General features: G+C 35.5%; 1 protein-coding gene across 1 annotated transcript in view; it reads left to right on the top strand.

Moving 5' to 3' along the window:
- Positions 1–22922, top strand: part of LOC115453712 — a 157924-nt gene that overhangs the window by 130587 nt on the left and 4415 nt on the right. Inside the window, exons 4-5 of the mRNA XM_037443093.1 lie at positions 16507–16585; positions 18654–18822. Coding sequence (XP_037298990.1) covers positions 16507–16585; positions 18654–18822 — 248 coding nt within the window. The remainder of the gene's footprint in view (positions 1–16506; positions 16586–18653; positions 18823–22922) is intronic.

Here is a 22922-nt window from a genome sequence, read left to right on the forward strand (position 1 = left end):
TCGCTGTCAATATTATATTGAAAACGCCTCAAACACGAACTAACAGGACATTCAGTCAATGCATATGCATCGACAAGGCGGCTTGAACATCAAACGGTGTTTCATTTCATTTCCTCGAATGCATATTCTAATCTATACATAGCTTTGGTATTCAGCTGTCAGTGTCAACTGACAGCAGCTGTCACTGTCAATGGCTGACAGCGGCCTTGCTCGTTGACTTCTGCATTTCCCTGTCACTATTTGTGTTTGCGCTTTGCAGTGACTGGACTGAACTTGACGATTTCTGAATTAAATGTGAAGTATAGTCCTATATTTGATGTTTTGATTTTAGTAATTAAGTTAGTGCGTACTGCGTGGTCTTCGGTCAACAAAAAAACTATAAAATATAGCATCAAAAAGCCTCGTTAGTTTTGTATTACTTAATCAGCTTAGATACTCTCTTCTTTCCCTAATGATACCCTTGATATAGTGTCCTTGAAGCAGTCTGAATAAGCAACCAGGTGTCTACTGGCAAAATTATAGGTACATGATAATCTAAAGTTAAAGTACATATTTGACAGGTTCACTATAGTAAAATGACCTATATAATAAAATTAAACGTCATAAAGGTCGCAGGAACACGTTGGATGCAGGCCGCTTTGGACAGGTCTCTCTGAAAATCTTCACCTTTCTTCTTTATTTGGCTGATTGTGATGATTATGATGAACAAAATAGGTATTAAGTAAAATAATTACGTAGTCGTACAATCTGACAGATACGGTTACAAAAAACTACATAACATTAACAATTATTGCACCAACAATGGGCCTCCCAATCAGCTATATACTGCTATACCACCTATGTATACATATAATAATACCAAAGACTTATAATGTTGCATTTTGTGTCTTTAAATGAAAATTAGCCGAAAGATGATGTCACCTAAGGCTTAGAGGAGATCACCTTGTATTGTACTCAAACAGCTATTCTATATACCACGGTTTAACAGATTTACCAATACCAAAAGCTCTTTTCCGAAAACCAACCTTAGGTCTATGTAACTTAAATTGAAATTGAAACGGACAGTCATGTCTGTGTGTAAAACAATCTATAAATATTAAATGTACGGCACAAGAGTTTCGTTTCCTGTGCAGTAATTGTAATATAATTACAGGACATTGATCTTATGTCTGAAGATGGCGAGCACAATGCGTTGCTGGACCCTTCTTTAAACATCTACGGCTTAAGATACACTGACTTGACCTCTACCATTTAGAAAATACATATCGCAGGCTCACTATTACAAGGTCCTATTTTCATTTTTACTCATTATGGAAAAATAAGAATTAAAATTTTCATGTTAGAAAAATTGAGAACGACAATCTTGGTTCCTTCTTTATTTATCTTTTGGGTTATTAAAAAAAATACTTAAAAAAAGGCAAATCATGCTATATTTATAATTCAATTTGTGAAAAAAATATAACATTTAACCTTGAATAATGAACCAGCGATATAATATATACCCACACCTTTAATCCCCGAAGGGTTCGGCAAAGGCGCAACTAGTGCTCAGTATACACAGTATTCTCTGTGTGTATAGTGTATACATGTCTAATGATATGAGGGGGTGAGTTCATCACCATATCGAGCACAAATCTCTGGGCTGATGCTCAACAGAAAAACTCAATATTACTTTGCCGAACCCGAGCTCCGAACCCAAAACCTTAGAGCTGCAGTCGTATTGCGCACGCAATACAACTACGCTGCCGAGGCAAATTATAATACATTGTATTGCAATAAGTAATTTTATTATACAAAAACAATCATAACGCATTATACACAACTATGACTAGCAAATAGTTGTCCTGCACGACTTCATGTTTTAAATGTTGGATAATGATTTATAATTTCCAAGAAATATTTAATTTAATGGGAAGGCGTAAACAAAACTTAATAGCTTGCAAAATCGCTCTTTAACGTTATAATAACCTTTACGATTACTTTTAAAACTTATGCTCGTAAAAATAAAGTCGCATTTATACTACGATATTTCGAGCAAAATTAATATAAAAACGCTATTGATAATTTGAATGTAAAAATACACTATAAACTCCGCGAAATAATCGTATCTTTCCAAAATCTATACAACAGTCGTATATTATGATACATTATTTTATTCTTGAAAGAAAAATATACTTCGGAAATAGAATGTAATACATGAACGAAAATATATACGTGAAACCATTGTTATTGTTCTCGTTACTAGAAGTCGGTATAAAAAACATCACAAGAATCATTTTCAAAGTGTTCAAGGATATTGTATTCCACCAATTAACGTATTTGGAACAGTTAATGATGAATGCTTCTTTTGGGTTACTATTTGTGAGCTCAACTTCTGAATTTACACACACACACACACATATCATCACACATTTATCCCCAATGAGGTATGCAGAAGCGCAACCAGGGCACCCACTTTTCGCTAAGTGTGTTCCGTCCCATGATGTGAGGAATGTGTAGGGGGCGCGCCTATCGCCATAACGGGCACAAATTCCAAACTCCAGGCTGATACTGAGCAGAAAACCCCAACCCAAACTTCTGTATTTGGTCGGCTTATATTTTACTCGACGATTAAAGTTTACCTCAACATTGTAAAACAACCCCTCATTAAGTAAGTAGCAATTATATTTTTAATTAATATATACCGCTGTTTGATGTCACATCATTTCAGAATCACAGACCACACACTGATTACTGATTAGGTTTGACGAGGTTTGAGGTTAAGACCTTTAACCAATTGACAATCGTGAAATAACAAATACAAACAATTAATGAGTAATTCGACTGATAACATTGCGAGATAAAAGCATTTAATATGCATGATATAATTTTCGTGGAAGAGCCAGATATGTTTCGCTCAATAAGGAGATTACTTAAGACAACATGGCGGATTGTGACGTCTCTGATGTGACTTTCTATAAGTCATGAGTATCTTCAAATGGTCTCATTTTTCTATAAAGAAACTTTTAATAACTAACTGAATATTGATTGAAACCTCTGTACTGTATGATAGATAGAATTTGAATTTTGCGGACTTTACGATTTGTAAATTCACCCGCGAGCGGTTTCAATTGTCCCTCGTTACTCACCATGTTAGCCCACATAAACCTATTCATATTCAACACCATAATTAATATGGTGAATATTCCATATTACGTAAAAATTAAAATTGCTAAAACTGGTAAAAAATCCGATCTTTTTATTCTTACAACCACTGTCTCACACACTCTTACTTTGTTATCTTCCAATTAACAATCAAAGACATTTAATACTTCTATTAATTTACAGAATCCTTTTAAAATGCAGTTTAAATTGAATATCTACTAAATTATAGTTGTATCATTAATTCTGGTATTTAGTTTCTACCTAATCACTTAATTACCATACGGATTTCTAAATATTTGCATATCCATCTGGTTGACTAAACTATCGTCTTTTTTTCGTGTCATTCTGAACTGAACCGTGAAAGAAACATATCACTCGGATGACACTCTCATTAAAATCAGTCATTCAATGCTAATGTAATTTCTGTTGCGCGCCGTAATGCGATGTGTCTGAACGAAATGAAGCTATCATGTGTTGTTTCTTTTGGATTTATTTCGCTTTTGACCATACACTGTGAAGGTTTCCTTAAATATATGAGATAAGATTTCAATTAGTGGCAAGCTTTATGAAATTCATTTAGAAGTTCAGGAGATCACCTCTATTTATAAAAATACAGTTCTTATAAAAATATAAGTTATATAAATATAAGTTTATTTGTCGCAATTGTTCATTAAAGTCCACGTTTTCCGTAGCTTTATTTAGCAAACACGTGAATGAATCACTGAAAATGTAACACATATATATACGTATCTTAGAAGAACTTTGTCATTCATCGATAATAAGAAATGAAGCCACATTATCTTTACACAGGAGCCTTTATCGCAGTTTCACTACACACTTGCCCTTACATGAAAGTTGCAGATTGCAATATAGGTCAAAAGATAAGATAATGTGCTAGTAGGTCTGTCTCGCGGCTTCACCCGGCCAACAGGCGTTTTCAAGTATAAACTTTAATCCTTTTTATACGTTAATCCAGAATTCGTACTACCAGTACACCAAACTATATTTAAATCCACGAAGTGGTTACGGCATTTAGTTCTAACAAACACCAAAACGTTTTCAGAAACTTTCAAATTTAAACAAGACTAGCTTTTAAAGCCTTTTCGGGAAAAATACTTGCTATATATTTTCCCGGGATAATAAGTAGGTAACATGCTATTTCAGACTATAAACTATTCCTGTAAAAAATTCCATCCAAATCCGTTCAGCCGTGATTGAGAATCATACAAACTGCATTTATATTCGTATAGACAAGAAGTGGAATTTGATCCTATGATATATACAAATTCATGACGAAACAACTACAGCTAAATCGAGTACAGACTCTAGTATAAAAGTGACCAACTAAACAACAGAACATTCTAATACAATAACATCTAATAGGTTGAAAGAAGTGCGAACATCAAACCATTGGTACGATCGCATTACCGACAATTGACAAGCGCCATCAAATAGAAAGTTGGACAATCATAAAATGGTCCCAGGTGGCGGCCTGGCCGGCCTCGCTGTAAATATTTGCACAGTAATTTCACAGGGCTGTCAAAATTTGAAAAGTGATTTTATATTAACCAGCCCTGTTTGTTTCACTGAACGGGTTCCTCACGGAGAATAAACAAATCGTCTAGTTTGCTGACATGATATGAGTAATTGACGTCAAGTACATTTTTTTTGTGAAGAACTTTCAAGTGTACATATATTCCCGTTACCTTTCCTTGCGTTATTATAACTAGCGATGATAAAAAATATCAGAAAAACATATTTCTATAGATTATTCCTTCTTTGTGGTATTCAACTACACAAATATAAAACAATACACCAGCGTTTGACATAGCCCCATAAACATAAAAAATACACAAAGGATTTGATAGGTATAAGACCAATAAATCGTTTTCTCGTGAAAGACAAATATTATTTAAATATTTATAAAATTTCGAGGTGTGTCATCCCTAATTCATAAGTGAGATGCTGGCAGACGTTGGACGCGCGCCAGTCACCGCCAGCTCTGAACTTGTTTCATAAACCCATTGTAATTACGGTATTTACGCTATTGGCGGCCTCGGGACCCTTTGGGACGCCTGTAATCTTACATCGCGCTTTATAGAATTCAATCTAGATCCAAATGTTTATATTGATTGACTAAACATATCGCTGGTTTAATATTAACCACGATGGCGGCAGATAAACAATATGGAATTGGAAAAGAATATACAAGACTACATTGGTAACCCTCAAAAATATCTAATACTGTCAAAAAAGTAACAAAATTTCTTTACATGTTTATTTACAATAATCTCTACTCTTTGCCGTGTGATGCAAGTAATGCTTTAATACTATTTTAAGATCTAACATTATAATGTAGCCGAAAATAGCTCCTGGAATGTAATTCCAATATTGATTATAATTGATTATAATGCATTCTCGATCCACAGCCAACAGTAACAGGTGGCGGCCACCGTGGCCCACATTTATTTACTAATTACTAATCAGCCGCACACGCGCGCTCCGGTTCATAACAATTTGAGTTAATTAAGATGCATTTACTTGCCTACAAAAGTGGGAAGTCATCGCGAATTGTTTTTATACCACAAAACCACTTGTTTTTAGTCACAACTTCGTCTTTGCAGTAGCAACACGACATAGAACTTAAAGGATATCAAACTTCACTGCGGTCAAAGTCCTGTAGCAAAACTTTTCTTATAATGCTCAGTAATTATTAGAACTACAATAGTGCTTTCTCTGCGTTAGAGTAGATTTACATACGAGACCGATGTCGTAAATGCCTCCTTATACCTATATTATACAACTTCGCGATGAATTATTATTATATTTTTTGATATCCCAATAAAACTGAGTCTGTCCGGATAGTAACCGCCGCGCCGTGCATAAGTGTTAAAACCCGGTGCCCCACGTAAGTGTGTCGCATTCCGAAATCACCGTGGGTATATCCGGTTCCAACAGGCCGGCATAATTGTGTCGACTGGCGAGGGATAATCATCTCTTACTATCAGGTGCAACGGAGTCGCTGTGCTGTGCCCATATAAAAGGGATACTGTATTCTATTATATTTTACTGATCAATTCATATTATATTTGCGCAAGTTAAATATCAGTAACTTCTCTACTTCTTCAAAATATACGTCCAAATGCAAACGGACTCTCAAATAGACTAACTTATCTACCGAAAACATCAAGCAATTTGCAACAACATTGCGATAATTACATTCTAATTCCCTTGATAAACTAGAACATTCCGCCACCAAAAGTTTATGTGTGACGTTAATGTCATACTTTGTCTTGTTAATACCAGAGTTCCGGCAACCTACCGCATTCGTGCAGTTAGATATATTGCCCACCGGCTTCAGTTTAAACAAACATCGTTGATAACTCGTCAATTTACGATTATTGGTCTGTTGTTTTAAAAATGTATTAGAAGAGTTTTATGCGTGTAAAATGGAGTAAAAATCTTCGATTAAATAAACACTTGATATTGCATCCCCTTATAAATTTTTATCTAAGCTAATTGCACGAGAATATCGCTTCAACACGTCAAACCAATTACGTGACACCATTGTTTTCATGCTATTTAAGCAGCATAAAAAAGAAGTTTATGTCTATCACGGTTTCCGCCCAGGATTCGCAATTTAATTTGGTACAAAATTATTAGTAAAAATCTAAAATTTAGGGTGCCAACCAAAGGTTTCTATGTAATCTCTGTATGAATTGAATTATGGCCAGCAGTTCATACAACTTCTTAATTCCTAGAATCGTCTGAATGCTTCTAATTGGAGTCGATATTAAATAAACTACTACCACGTTATAACTATGAAATCTTAAATCCATGTGAGTCATCGCAGAATCAATTTCAATTCGAGGAAAAATTAAATTGTAGAAATATAGTTTACTTTTGTTGAAATATTTATAAAATCCAATATTAATGTCAACAGCTCGCCCACAGTAACGAGTGTTAGCCGTTTAACATGATTTATATAATGATTCGCTTTTAACAGGTTATAAAATTTCCCGCCAATAATGTATATTATTTAATCTGTGCCAATAACGCTTGGCGGTCGAATAAAAACTGGACATCATTTATTCCATTGTTTGTTTTCTTTTTAAAAAATAATTTTGTTTCTATATCATTTATGTAACAATCAATATTTTTCGTCTTGAAATTTTGGCACACGAATGATTATAATAATACAGTTTTGATTTATCACTAGCACGGATTTTGATTACTTACTTATAATAATAAACAATTCTTCATCTTTATGTGAAAGTATTTTTCCATTACATCTCAATTGTCAGTTATAAGATTAGGTTAAGGCGATAATTAATGCATAAATTACCGTCGGAAAATGAAAGTTGCCGAAAAATTGAGGAAATCTGTTTAGTATTAGTTATAATCCGTTTACAACAATTCACAGCCTCTCGAGGGACCGCTAAACGCTGTTGTAGTCTGTTGTACTTCGAACTCTTTTAACTAGTAGGTAGAACCGTGAGTGTTGTTTACTTTGGGACGCGGTAAGCAACATGAACTTTTTCGTTGCACAACTAAGTGACGAGATTAGCTAGTTCCTTGATTAATTTCAATTTGCGCTAAACAATAGCAACTACTGATTTCTTATGTTTACGCGAATGTTAGACATTGAAACAAAAATAATAATATAAAAAACCGCGATAAAATCCGTTTAAATAGTTTTTAGTTTTCATTTCAATAGCAACTACTGTTGTTACTAAATGATTTCAGAACAACGTAGGACGCTTTGTGCAACGCACTGCACTTATCTTTTGTAGACTTTATGGTGAAGATCAATAACTGACATAATTATCTTTTAAAATAGATTTTCTCGGGATTGGAACATTCTCAAGACAGGTTATATTATTAATATGGATATCATAAAAGCCACTTCAAATCCTGTCTGCAATTGCTTGGTTAAGGCATATTGCACAAACTCGACAATGAGGCGAAATATGAAACGAATTAAAAAACAAGAAAAGATATTATTAAGTCAAAAACTTCCCCTTACATCCAGAAAAGGAGTCCTAAAACGATCGTGTTAACTATAGAACCCGTTATTCTGGCATATGGCTCATCGTCTTGCACCGCACGCCGAACCTTGGCTTTGAACATCCTATTCGTGTTACAAAAACAAAATGTGGGAGCTTTGATTGTTTGTTTTACATTTTTCCGACTAAAATGCATGCTGAATTGGTTCACTATGTTACGAAGTGGCGAAGGTTAGCACGCAACGCATTTAGAATGGTGTTGCCAATGCGATGATATAAATTGGGGGATTTATTTGAGCATGAAAAAAATGAGGAACGCACTTAATTATTTTTGGGAAAGTTTAACAATAATATTTTATTGGAGCTGTTTCAGCGTGAAAGTATATTCTTTGAGAGGTAAAAAAATTGATTACGTTCAAGGAAAATAATACATCCAATTGGTGAAAATGATTTTTTGAGAATCAGTTTATTAAATCCAGATTCAGATCTGGAATTAATGGGTGATCCCCGACATCCTAAATGACTAGTTTACCACTTTAATACCAAGACAAACTGCAAAGACGGTATACTAATTAAAATAATACTATGTAATCTATTTTGTAAATATTCACAGATATTTTCTAATTAGCATGGCAATACCAAATAAATCGGATCGTCTGCATCGTTTTGCTTCTGCAATACATTACCGCCTTCACGCGCGCGAATTTTCGCGAGACCGCGTGACTCCTTGAATTTGATTGGTTGGGTGTTACAATTTGCGAAAATATAACGAGTATGGCGTATTGTAAACACACGATAATGAGAGAATATGACTAATATGAAATTCACACGGCCAAGTTCCAATTGACGTAACATTATTCATAAGTGTTTCATTTGCGCTACTTTGCGTTCATAATTTAGAATGTTAGAATATTTATAGGAATAATGTAACGGTTTCCTCAGCTTTGAAATAAATAAAGCTACCCTTTTTTATCCGATGTAGCGTTATTTGAAAACTTGTATGGTTAATGACCTTAACGTATTCTTAATTCGAAAATTATGGAATAATGGAACATTGTTATTCGTCTTTTATCAAGGTAAACAAAAAATCTAGATTCAACTTGTTAATAAAAACACATTCAGCACCAAATAAAAAATGCAAAACTCATTCGTAAATATTTGTAGAGCTTTTACATTTGCCTTCAAGAAACCGCTTTTATTGCCAACCTTGTAACGGTTTACTGCTAAGCTGTAGGCAGGTGTTTTCTATGGAATGCCATAATAAATGGCCAGAGCAATAATCATCGCTTATTATCCTATTATATATTAATTATATACATTTATTGTAGACTCGCCCGTGTTACGACGTAGGCGCTCCAGGACAAAATATCGGTGTGAAGATTCCGTTACTTCTAATGGCATTATAAAAAACTATTTAATAATTTGTAGTCCAACACTATTGTTCGAAATTCAAAAGGAGAATTTTAGAAAGCAGACGTCATTTACTACGTCGTCCATAACCTAGACCTTTGAGTTTTAGAAATGCGGTCGCACAGCTGAGCAATGCCGCGACATTGTTGACATATGGGAACATGTGCGTACGAGAACAGATACAACGAAAGCGCACAGGATGTTAAATAAAGAGCATATTTTATAAAATAATTATACTGGTGGTAGGTCCCTCATATTAATATTTCAACTCCGCCCTATCTTTCGTTGCGGGACAATGACTAATTAGTGTTCCCTGAGACTCGCCGAGCTTCACCGCTCGGTGTCATAAAATGCGTGCCACTGCTGATCCTGGCTTACAGGAGTCGTAGTAGTGGGTGTGAAGGCGGGAAAGTCTCAAATACAAGGTCTTTCATATACGAGAGTTTCCCTGGGTAGGTTACCACTGCAATGTCTATTTCTACCGCCAAGCAGTAGTGTCTAGTGCTAGAATAACTTCGCCATGCTAGAATAAAAATCTTTGTACCTAGTAAGTTACTCAGACAGCTCCGCATATAAGAACTTCAACTAATAAACTTGTCACATTGACTCGGAAACTTCAACCACTTGAGGCCAAACGCAATAACTACATAACGTATGTAGGTACTCGTATTACACTAGGCTTACAATATAAATTCCGTACAATACAAATACAAAATTCTATTTCTGAACGTTCTCAAACAATTATTAACTGTATTCAGGCCGGCACTTCTATAACGAACGAAGATTCCGCGGGGTTTTGTATCAAGGAATTATTCCCTAAGGATTCTGAATCTTAATTAATTACGTTCGGAAATTAATTCGTTTGATATTATGTCGTAAATCTCTCGCATGCAAACGTCGACGTATAGGTAAGCTTTGTTTATTTTCTCGTCATGCTAAATTGCGCAAGTAGCAGATACTATAAATAAATAAATACTATTTTAGTTGGACGGACAATGTAACCTGTGGTATTAGACATTATGAGACCGTATTATTCAATATCCTAGAGTGATTAATGATAATAATAATATCTTTATTGAAAACCTGTCACACTGCCTCTCGGTTAATGATATTAGCGAACCTAAATGTAACAATTTGGCAACCCAATCATGAAAACTTTGATTGCCCTCCTTACGCGATTAATTTCCAAAAATCCATTCTTAGCTACCTAAATCACTGAAGGAATAAACATAACCAATTTTAACCCTATACGCCGAGCGGTCGAGGCGGTACGTTATGGCCAAATTCTTATCTATATCTTGTACCCATTTCATTTATTTTTTTTATTACATTAGGTGCCAAAGAATATTTTGGGTTTAGTTATTCTGGGGATTATATTTTCAAAACTCGTAAAACCAAACGACTTGCCTGTTTCGTCATTCAATAAAAAAGTAGATAATTGTCCCGTATAATAATGTAAATCAATAGTTCCGTGTGGATTCAACAGTCATATAGAATACAGACCAGTTAAGAACCATTGTCTGCGTCGTAAAATCTCAATCAAGATGGTCTAGCTTCAACCGACAGAATTGCATATGTTAATAAGGAAACTACTCGGCAACAATAGCAAGAAATCCTAGTCACTCCTTTAGAAACTTAGCAAGCGCGTAAATACCTACATAACTAACACGATTAACTAAATAAGTAAGGATCATAATATATAAATAACTAGCGATAAGCCGCGGCTTTGCTCGAGTAGCAGTAATTATCTATCCAGATGACTTCTGGTGGATCTTAAACTTCTTCCGATCGCTACTCTTCTGCGAAGGGTCCATATAAGTCGATTCCTACCGGCTTCCCTTTTTGTAGACTTTATTTTGAATCTAATTATCATTAGAACGATTTACAGACCGCATTGATGCTTTTTAGTACCTACATGTTCCCTTTCTGAAAAATTCGCCCTTCGCCACTGCTACTCTTCACAGGATCATCCACTGGACTAATCTTAAGATTACCTGAAAATTTCATTAAAATGACTCCAGCCATTTTGAAGTCCACAGGAAACATACATTCATTTATATATGTATAGATAGATTGTTTGAACTTCAATAAAGATATCGAACAGAAGTAACGTTTCAACCAGCAGATAATTTAATGAATACAGTTTCGAATAACAATACAGGAGTTATCTTGCAAGTGTAAATTGAAAATACTGAACTATAAGTGTATACTTGTTTTTTACAAAAATAGTAGTGTGGTAGAGTATTTGTTATAAAATAATATGTATTCAAAATATAGTATGTATAATGGTTCACAACATATCAAATGATGTTTGAATCGACGAAAATTACCGTATTTTTTCGTGCATTATTCTGCATTCAAAACAAACATTATGATATCTATAAAGAAATATATCTTCGCCAATTATGCCAAGACAATACGATATTAAATTTATAAAGTTCCGATTTTCACCACCTGTAACTTTTTCTGTACCGAACAGGCTAAAAATCTCTTCTTTCATTTCTACATATTGAAAAGCATATTAATCTTACATACTATGTTCTTGTTTTTAAACTTTTTTTCTCTTCTCAAATTGGATATAAGAATCATAAAGAAAAATCTTTGTGTCCATTTTTAAGCACAATGCACGGAGGAATGTAAGATTTAGCTTAATTAAACTTCATATAGAACGAGTATAGAAAATAAAATTGAAAGACTGGACGCGAACTAGTAATAATAATAATATCAGCCCTGTATTATATACTGTTCCACTGTTGGGCACGGGCCTCCTCTACTACTGAGAGGGATTACGCCTTAGTCCACCACGCTGGCCTAGTACGGATTGGTAGACTTTACACACCCTCAAAAATTCCTATAGAAAATTTCTCAGGTATGCAGGTTTCCTCACGATGTTTTTCCTTCATCGTTAAAGCAAGCGATAATTCACAAAAAAAAACACATATATTTTAGAAAAGTCGGAGGTGTGTGCCCTTGGGATTTGAACCTACGGACATTCGTCTCGGCAATCCGTTCCACAACCAACTAGGCTATCGCTGCTTACTAGTAATAATAATCACATTAAATATCAACAGAATAGATACACGTAGGACATGGTATAGACTATAGAGGATATTCGTTTGCATTCGAGACATAAAATGCAAATATGAGATATTTGTGTATGGTGCTCGCGGCATATTATATGCAGTTCTAAAATATCGCGCCATTGTCTTAACCAGCGGCAACAATTCATCTTTAAATATAATTAGTAGTTAAAATTTGGTTTGTGAAACAATAGTAGCCCTGAATTTATTAAGATTATGCGTTAAGAATTATCCTAAAATATAATATCTGTTTTAAATTTCAAATTATTTGTAATTGTCAAGATATTCATGGCAAGGATTGGCTCAAATTTGGTTTAATTTTTTAATATCAATAGTAATAGGTGACGTAATTTATAACAATAATCGATTAGACACATCAATTGAGAACGGATATATTCTACAAGATAAAGCCAGGAACGGTTAACAATTTACCCCGTTAGACCGAATATTCGTCAAATAGACAATTTTTTTTTTCTGAATAAAAGCAAGGGGCACTCTATCAGAATACATATACGAAGTGTATGAGAAGAAAAACATACATAGGTCAAAATCATAGCTGTGCCACTCCAAAATCATTCCCAATCCTCATGAGATAAAGGATATACTAAACGAATTACATAAACACTGCGAGACATTAATTGAGAAATAGTTAATGTAATTTCATTTAAAGAACCGCCAACACTGGATCCAAGACCGTGTCAGACATATTCTTGGAATAGCAAAACGCCTGACAGCAAACGTGCGAACAAGCGAGTGAGAGCGCAAGTGTAGTGGTAAGTGGGACAAGTGCCAATAAAACAGTGGATGTTCCCAATGACGTCACCGCTTGAGTCTACGAACATAGCAAGGCGGAAAATCCCTCGCGTAAACATTTCTTTACAAATTGCGGACTTGAACTGAATAATGCAAACGAATGTTGAACAAAAATATTTTTAATCAAAATCTATTTTGGATTGATACAATCCACGTTTTTATTTCGTTTCGGTAACCTTGAAGTAAAGAACAATTACCGTAACAACCAAATCACCAGCCATGGTTTAGTTGTCACATGTTTAGATGACAACATTGTTTACCATGATATGAACAGAAGATCAGGTAAAGTTGCACCACAAATATATGTAAATAAACTGTTTAACACGCTTAACAGGCACCAACCAACAGAACAACACATCGTTAAATATATTTTGTCTACAATTTACAAAGCCCATACACTGTTACCCTTTGTTAACAAAACAAGTCTCAACTTACCAAAATGTTTAAAAATGTAGGCCAAAAACACACGATCAGTCACCTCTGAACAAACATTTTGACGTGTCAAGGCGCAAACTTTATTATTGCCAAATTTAATTCTCGTATCTTGAATGACGCAGCCACCCAGATATTTACGGTCGTAAAACGTGTCAAACGTTGGGTGGCACGCGGCTCCTTTAAACCTGCCTATTGCTTGAGGTCTTCGTATACTTGACGAAATAAAGATGATATGTAGCATGTACCTAGAGACATCTTCTGCTTAAATCGCCAGGTGTAAGCGGTATTATTAATAAACGATGTAAAACTTGCTAAATTAATTCCCTTTTTTAAGTGAATTGCGTCAGATTCGATAGTTTAATTGACGTTCGATAGTTAAATTTTAATTAAATTCTTAAACGATTTTTAAATAGCTGTACCTAAGTTATATTCAACCTCGAATTTTTAATAAATTACCATCAATTTAATTATGGTATTATGTTAAACGCTGATCGGACATCCAGACTTGTTTATTAACATGTCAACACATAACGTGGTATTAAGTAAAATTTATCTTAATCAAATATTGTATCCCTGACGCCTAGACGACCGGCAGAATTACACCGACATACCTTATTAGATATACACTGGCTGATACAAGACCAGAAATCCTCAAAATTAGTCATCATAGCAGATTTCATTGCACAACTACCTCTAAAGAACAAGAGGTATAAAAATGCCGATTCAAACGAACGGGCCCACGCAAAAATCCTACTTCAATAGCTGAATATAAATTGGCAATATAGGAATCCCGCGATACATCATACAGTCTGTTTAATATTACCGCAGGGATGTTGGACATTACTTGTAGCTGACGTGTGGTGGTTTTTAATGTGTCACTTAGAGACTCGACCCCACGTGGGAGGCGCGGAGGCAGGTGTGATGATTTCTTATGTTTATCTGCGCTAATGAAAAATTGAACTATTTTCCCGTCTACGCGAGTGTTAGACATTGTAATGAAACTATTTTCCGGATTTTATCGCGGTTTTCTAATTATAATTTTCTTCCCACGTTTCGAAGACTTTGCAGCCATCATGGTAACGGGGGGAAGAGGAGGTAGTTCTTTTAAGAGAGTCTATCTGTGATTCAATGCTAAACAGTGTTGTCTATGCTTTCGACGACTGTTTCAGTTTGAAATAAAATAAAATAATTTATTGGAATCCGTTAAATATTAAACATTATTTCGATTCTATAAAATTTTTACCCTACCACCGTCGAAAGTTTCCACTAGAGAAGAACGGCCAAAAAACTCTAGTGTTATTCTTTTCCAAATCAATAGAAAGGTATCATGTTGGTACATTATGTAATAAAAAAAAATGTTACATTTAGTTTTCTATTGAGTTTAGAGCAACTCATTTATTTACTTGTGAAATAAAAAATGTGCCATTCCCATACGAGTCAGATATATACAATTCTTTCAGGAATCATAAAATAATATGATAAGTATATTTTTTTTCCAAGAACATTTTATCCAGTATTAAACATGAAATTTAGGATTATTTTTTGACTGGGTAGTGTCTCTAACTCTAGACGGTCCAAAATCATTTGGTTTGGCTTAAGAGGAAGTCCATGGGTACGTAATGCGACTCCTCCAAAGATTAGAAGCGTATAAGTTTAACTGGATTTTACCGTGCGTTGCTTTCTAATCTAAAAGTAAATTTACGATCAAAGCAATAAGCTGACACCGTCATCCACTTATCCTTATTCCACTTTAAATTGGGATCGACGAAATACACTTTTACACCACCTCCGGAATGTCCACCGTTGAGAGACTGAGCCTTAGAAAAATTCACACAAATTATTTCTCGACGCTTAAGTCTTGGGATCCCAGGCCACAGCATTTATTTCCCAAATTGAATCTAGAACTGATTCACAATACAGTTCCAATATACCGATGCAATAACGCGTGTAGTGAATGTAGATTTAGTTCAACCATTTCGCTCACGAACACGGGGTTTGCCATCCACGATCAGCTTTCGCGCCGAATTTCAATTGAGTATTCTACAATCGTTTACGGATCTATCAGCCTATTATACATTTGTAATAAATTAATGCTATTTTATTAGTCTTATTAATTTTCTACGCATGGACAACGACCACCCGCGTCTTGGACGCTCGCAAACTGTTCTGCGAGTCTGGATGTATTAAGTTACGTAAACAGATAATAAATCTGCCATTATGTTGGTCAAACAGTTAAATAATTTATTCATGCAGCATACTAAACTTCTTGCTAACCAGAGGCTAGTTTTTCAATGATGAGATGAACGTTACGCAGGATAATATACTTTTATCATCATCATCATCTCTTGTCGAAAGCCTGCATTCAGTGTGTTCCTACGGCCTTTATCAAAACGTCCGAACATTTCGTAATATGATTTAACATAATAAAAAAGTAAGCTTTACATGAATAAGATAATTCCGATTGTTTAACTTTCATAATTAGTCTGGTTATTTGCTGTATAACTTTTGTTTAATTACCAAAAAATTGGGTCTAAGTAGCATAAGGTAACATTTAGTAATTCATTTTCAAAATGTTTTATGTTTTTGTGAGATACTAAAATGTTTACATTTTGTTACAGGATCGGGACAGTAACCTGTCGGTGCCAGCTCGATGGGAGGACCGTAATCTCAGAAACTACCTCAATAAACCCGATATTGGTGAGTTTTATACGTATCCTGTGTTTTTTATGTGGTTCATTATAACTGACTTTTCTATATTTAAATGTCCCCATGGAAATGCTACCTTACTTCATTATATTGTCTATAGGTATAGATAGATAGATAGGTACCTAGTACTACCTACTAGTGAATGATATCGCCACTGAAACCAGCACGCACCTCGTGACGTGGTCGTCAACACATTGTGTTATGTCAACACATTTCAGCCATTTGTACTTTAACGCGAACTGATACATCAACATCATCATCATCAGGCGCAGGATGTCCACTGCTAAACATGGGCCTCCCACAAACATTTCCAGATCGACCTATTGGAAGCGGCCTGTATCCACCGACTTCCTGCTACTTTTAAGAGATCAACATACAAATACCGAAACAAAATTAAAACTTCAAACTTACCGAAACTTTCACAGCAATTAACCCGATAACGTAGGCATTTACCATTACAGCACTCACTAGTACTACTAAAACATAACATAAACACCAAAACAAACTTAAATACACTAAAATTGGCGCGGTACCGAATGACGTAAACTAAACTTCCGCCCCGTGGCACCGCTAAGCCCTGCGCTTGTGTTCGAAATTCAAAAAAATATTCATTTATACTAAGAACGCAAAGATATCTTTGCTCATAAAGCCATGAACTTGATATTTTTTTAAATATCAAATAAATTATTTAATTAAATAGAGCACTATGTATAAAAAACCGTATAAATCTGACTAACTTAATACTATAAAATATACCATATGTTGTGAAAATGTTTATAAGAAGTAAATGCAACAAAAGCAGAACGGGTTATATAAAATTTGACACACGGATAGACTATGCCCTAGGTTAATAGGCTACTTTTTATTCCAATAAATTTTTCCAATAAGAAATGATGGAATTTTTTAAGTTGATTTTAAAACGGATGGCACTACAAATCTCTACAGTGACTCAGGGACTTTTATGTAACGGGTAAAGGCTTGCACGCGGAAAAAGTCGCCGGCAACACCTAATATGCTATATTTAACGATACGATAACATAAACATCTATGAATCAGCACATCGAATTTTCAATTATCTTTTTAAACATCTTAAAATTGATGCGCCAATTATAACGTCGCATCGTTGTTAACAGATTTGAATTTGGAATAATATAACATCTATTAACATATTTGTCTAATTTGGCTGATTTGATTTGAATTTTGAAATTTGAAGTCAATCGATTTACAAGACATTAAAAATTTTATATTCACTTCGTTATTTTTGCATGTATTATAGAAATATTCGGAGGTATTCACATTTAAATACTTATTAGGAAAATACGTATGTATTCTCATAATGTTATTATATACTTTAAGCCACATAATTAAGGTCCGTTCTTCGATAACACACGAGAAGATATGCTTCCCTGGCGGAAAGGTGTGCCTCTATCTAACTAATGAAGCGTCAACACAAACAATCAAATATAGCCAAACATGGCATGCAATCATGGTCATTCACGTGTAATAATATATTGTTATCTAATTAATGAAATAGTAAAATCAATGTGTAAGTTTGTGATTCTATTAAGAAGCGAAAGAGAATTATTGAAAATTAAAATTTAAAAAAATAAAAAAAATGTATTTCTACACCTGCGTAGAAGCCTTTCCGTGGTATATTCAATTCCAACGGTGCACTTTATGTGATAAACGGAATTTATATTTTAATTTTGATTATCCGTGTGTTATTTATATTTCACACATATATATTCAGCAAATTGTGCTGTCCTTTAACCAACATCCAAAAATGTTTACAAACTTTCTCTAATATTATATTTTTAGAAGGATGTTCGCGTTTACACTTAATTATAATCAAAATATCCAAATTTCACGTTTATAATGATTTAATATTTTATAGTCATTTTCCTTTATTGCCACCAAAGGGAGATGAGCTATCGGCCCATCTGATGGTCGCCCATAGACGACGTCAATGTCAGTGGTACAGCCAAGCCGTTGCCTATCGTATTTTTTAAACCTTGTTTGAAGCAATGATATCTAGTCCAAAATATATTTAATTCAACAGAGGAGGCCAGTCGTTGGATCGGCGGCACGTACGACTACGCCGAGAAGGCGTGGCGGTGGGGCGGGGAGCTCCGCAAGATGCACTACCAGTCCTTCTCCAAGATGAAGAAGATGTCGCCCGAGGAGCTGAACTGGCACTGTATCGCCATGATGCCAAAACTGAAGTATAGGTAAGTGACAATAACTAGATAAGTGCAGGTCTCTTGCGCTATAAGACTCGCTAACACATTATGATTCAGGGACAGCTTTTCAAATTTATCGAGTCTACATGGCATCCCCTTACAGTATTACTATTGTGTTAATAGGTATGGTAGGTGCTAACAAAAATATTTCTGTCTAAAATTAATATGGAAATAAATACCGCTATTTAATTTCGATATAAAATATTGGTGTATGAAACTGTATTCGGATCTGTCATAAACTGTATTTCCTGACGCTCAGCATATCGTGAGACATTTGTCTGCTGCCAGTATACGACAGGTTACGCGACTTTCATATCCTAGTTCTACACATTTGTCCAAATCCATATTTGCGTCATTCATCGGCTTGATTTGACGAAGATGTCTCGGGCATCGTCCCGGCTGATCCCTATATCCGTACAGTGTAATTGGGAATATCACATCCAGTACATTAACAAGAAATTGCCGCCCATTCACTGTCTGCCGGTAATTCAGATTTGTGCACATCACAATTTAAATGGATATGATTTTAATGCACCTAAGAATATATAAAATTGGCCGTCTGATTTTAAAATGAGAGCTATTTCCTGAATATTTAAGAATGTTTTTCTTTTATTCATTTGTCTTCTCCGAATTCGCTGTATTAATATTCATAGGACGTTGTTCTCTCCCCGTTCTCTAACGCCAGCATCATATCTATGATTTTCTTAAAATGAACAATGGAGAATTGGAGACCAATACTTCAGGTGTGACACGATTCACTCGTGCCGGCCTACGCCATAAAATCAGATCTCATACAAAGTATAAACCGGATTCAAACCACCTCTGTTTTACATCACACCGCAAATAAATTGGAAATAAAAATCTATTAAAGCATGTGTCTAAAGCGTTTTATTTACGTCCATTACAAATGGTTTGCATTATAAAAATAAATGAATTTTCGCACTGACCCACTTTATTGTGCAATATGTATAATGTCAGGATGTTATATACAGCTCTCAGACGAATGTCTTTATTAGTCATTTTCGATTCACAAGGGATATCAGCGGAACTGAATCTGTCGTATTTTGTCAGAATTGCAGATTTGATACTTTATGGGTATACATGCGTGGACATTACGGGACACTAAACCGGACTGCCACAAAACTGGTAATTTGTCCTGAACTAACATTTATACCCGATATAACGGAGATCGCTGTTCATAAAACAAATAATATAGACAAAAAACTTAGTTGACGCCGCCTACCCTTAAAACGCAAAAGACATTCGCCTACACTCCAATAAAAGTGTGAGTCCAAAGACGACATGAGTCACGTTGACTTATTGTATCTTTAGCCAGACACTATGCAGAGACTGACACCGACTATTTGCACGTACAAATAAATATCGAGTCCATTACGTGCACCATTAAAATTTACAGCGTATTACGTTTTTAATGATTCTCGTGAAGTGACCGTGATGGCTCTGATTTACACAGTGGATTAGTCAAGTTTGAAAATAGTTGGGCCAAAACGGACGCTGCAGTTCTCTAATTTGATATGACACAATACTATTGCAATATCGGGCACCAATGTTAGAATCCGCGTTAATACACAGTAGAAAAAAACAATACTGGTGGTAGATCTCTCATGTGTGCGAGTCCGCCTGGGTCGGTACCACCGTAATGTATTGCCGCCAAGCAGCAGTGTGTAGTCACTGATGTGTTCCGTTTTGAAGGACTTTGTAGCCAGTGTAACTACTGGACATAAAGAGACTTAACATCTTCGGATCTCAGGATAGCGGGCACAGTGGAATACCAAACAATACTTTGTAATTCAAGGTGTTGGATGGAGTGTCTACTGTTTCTGGGCGGTCGTATGGCTTACCATCAGGCGAACGGCAAGCTCGTCTCGTCATTCACAGCAATAAAAAAAATATGATACACAGTAGAAAGCCCAATGTCACTGTCCAACCCGGAGATAGAAACCGAATGATCAGCACTGCAGTCGTACCGAAACATAACTACACCCCTCTAGCTCTGACTACAATACCCGTCAAATCAATTTCACAATAGCCCAGCTGTCAATAAGCTAAATCCGCTTAATCGATCAATTGCCGACTTTACACGTGGACCGCGAACATAATAACTCATTCGGTTTAATGCGAATTTCGTGACAAACACAATAGTCAGCCAAGGACAGGGGACGTCCAGCGCCGAGGACCCTAAACTTTGAAATCCAATCGAACTCATTTGACATGGGAGTGGTGTAATGTATGAACTTTTGAGACTTCGCTTCGGACATAATCCGATAAATATGTTTCAACTTCTTGGGAACTATCAATGACCAAATAGCTCTGATTTTTGAGTGAGAGAAGCCGTAAACCATATTTTGCCGAAGTGGGTGGACCTTATATTTGGAGGGATCAGTGTAGGGGAACTTATAGTATGTTGTTGGCACCTGCGTCAGAGGGGCTTGGAACTAAACAAATTAAAAAAATATTTTAAGAGCCTGGGGCCGAATGAATAGGCACAAATGAAAACGGACATAGTCTTGAGCATACTACGAAGCTCTGTAAATCAAGATTCAAAAACCTAGGAACTCAAAATAGATGTCTTTTCGTAATTTTATGTAGTGATAAAGATGTTTTTTTAATTTACCGATTAGTCGTTGAGTTACATAGTTTGTCTTTTTTATTTCATTTTCCCTTATCGTAGTAATCTTTTATCGGAAGGATTTAGCTTAGTTTTTACGTTCATCCGTTATGGAACGTCAGACCCCTCTCAAGTAAAGAATCTCGTACAAATCTGGGTAAAATAGCCACACAAAGTACTGCCTGATCGAATTGAACCCAAAACCTACCGGTACACGGCCAAGCGCCCATTTACGCTACCTTAACATACTATTAAATTATAAACGCTACAGCTCCTAACTCACTCCGCAATGATCCGAAACGATTATGGTTAAACAAAGATCGATACCGCGAAAACCAATAACTTTAACGTTGGTATGCAGAGCTTTGTGTGCCCTTCACGTCTCCCCCGAGGCCCAGATGGCAACATGTGGCCCATAATGACAACCCATTATTACAGTACGAGACTTAAATGACAATAGTGTGCTTTTGGAATAAATGTTTTTAAATAAGGACCATGAAGAGAATAAAGATTTTTGATAACACTTAAATTTTGGTGGAAAAGTGATTGTTCTTAGAATGAACATAAAAAAAGAAAATACACTGCAATCAAATTAATGACCTAAAGGAGCCGTTGTCACTCAGAGACAATGTATAGCGTTCTTCAACTTTCTCAAACGGCGTGACTGCCTCGGTGGAGTAATTGTATTACGGTACGTCGGCAGCTAACCTCTCAAGTTCGGTCGGGCAAAGTTACATTGGATTTTTCTACTCTATATCAACCCGGAGTCCGGAATTTGTGCCCAATATGACAATAAGCTCGCCCAACTTCACATCATGGGACGAAATACATACGGCAGAAAGTGGGTACACCTGTTGCGCCTCTGCTTACCCAAATCCATTTGGGGATAGAATGCGTGTGTATATGTGCCATCCGTTCAGAAGCTCTGGAGATTACACCTACAAATAAATTCTCGAGCTAACTTTAGCTTGTATTATTTAAAAGTGGAACAACGTCTAGTTTCGTCAGGTGCACTAGAACGTGTGAGAAACTAAGCTCACGGTGATTAGACTCTATGTGGACGCTCATTAGCCAAATGACCTAGCTACAAGTCTCATATGAAAGTTAGCCCTTGGCTAATTTGTTTTAATTAGGGCGTTATTCATTTACATTTATTTTATTACTATCTCAGGTTATGGACGTAAATCTATTGGTAGCACCTACCATGTTAGGTAGTGAAATCTCTAATTAATCAGCGTAGAGTGATTTATAATACACTGGAACCGTGACCAGTATTCGAATTAGCTGGTGGTAGGGTATATTTTATATCCGTCCGGATAGCGACCACCGTACACAAGGTGTAAAAAAAATGTATATCCGGTTCCTACAGACCGACATAATAGGGGACCGGACTAATTTTTGATCTTTATTATTATCAAATATTTACGTTATATAAATTATAACACAGAAAGAATTATTT

This window comes from Manduca sexta, chromosome 26 (genome assembly GCF_014839805.1).
Source record: "Manduca sexta isolate Smith_Timp_Sample1 chromosome 26, JHU_Msex_v1.0, whole genome shotgun sequence".
NCBI lineage: Eukaryota > Metazoa > Arthropoda > Insecta > Lepidoptera > Sphingidae > Manduca > Manduca sexta.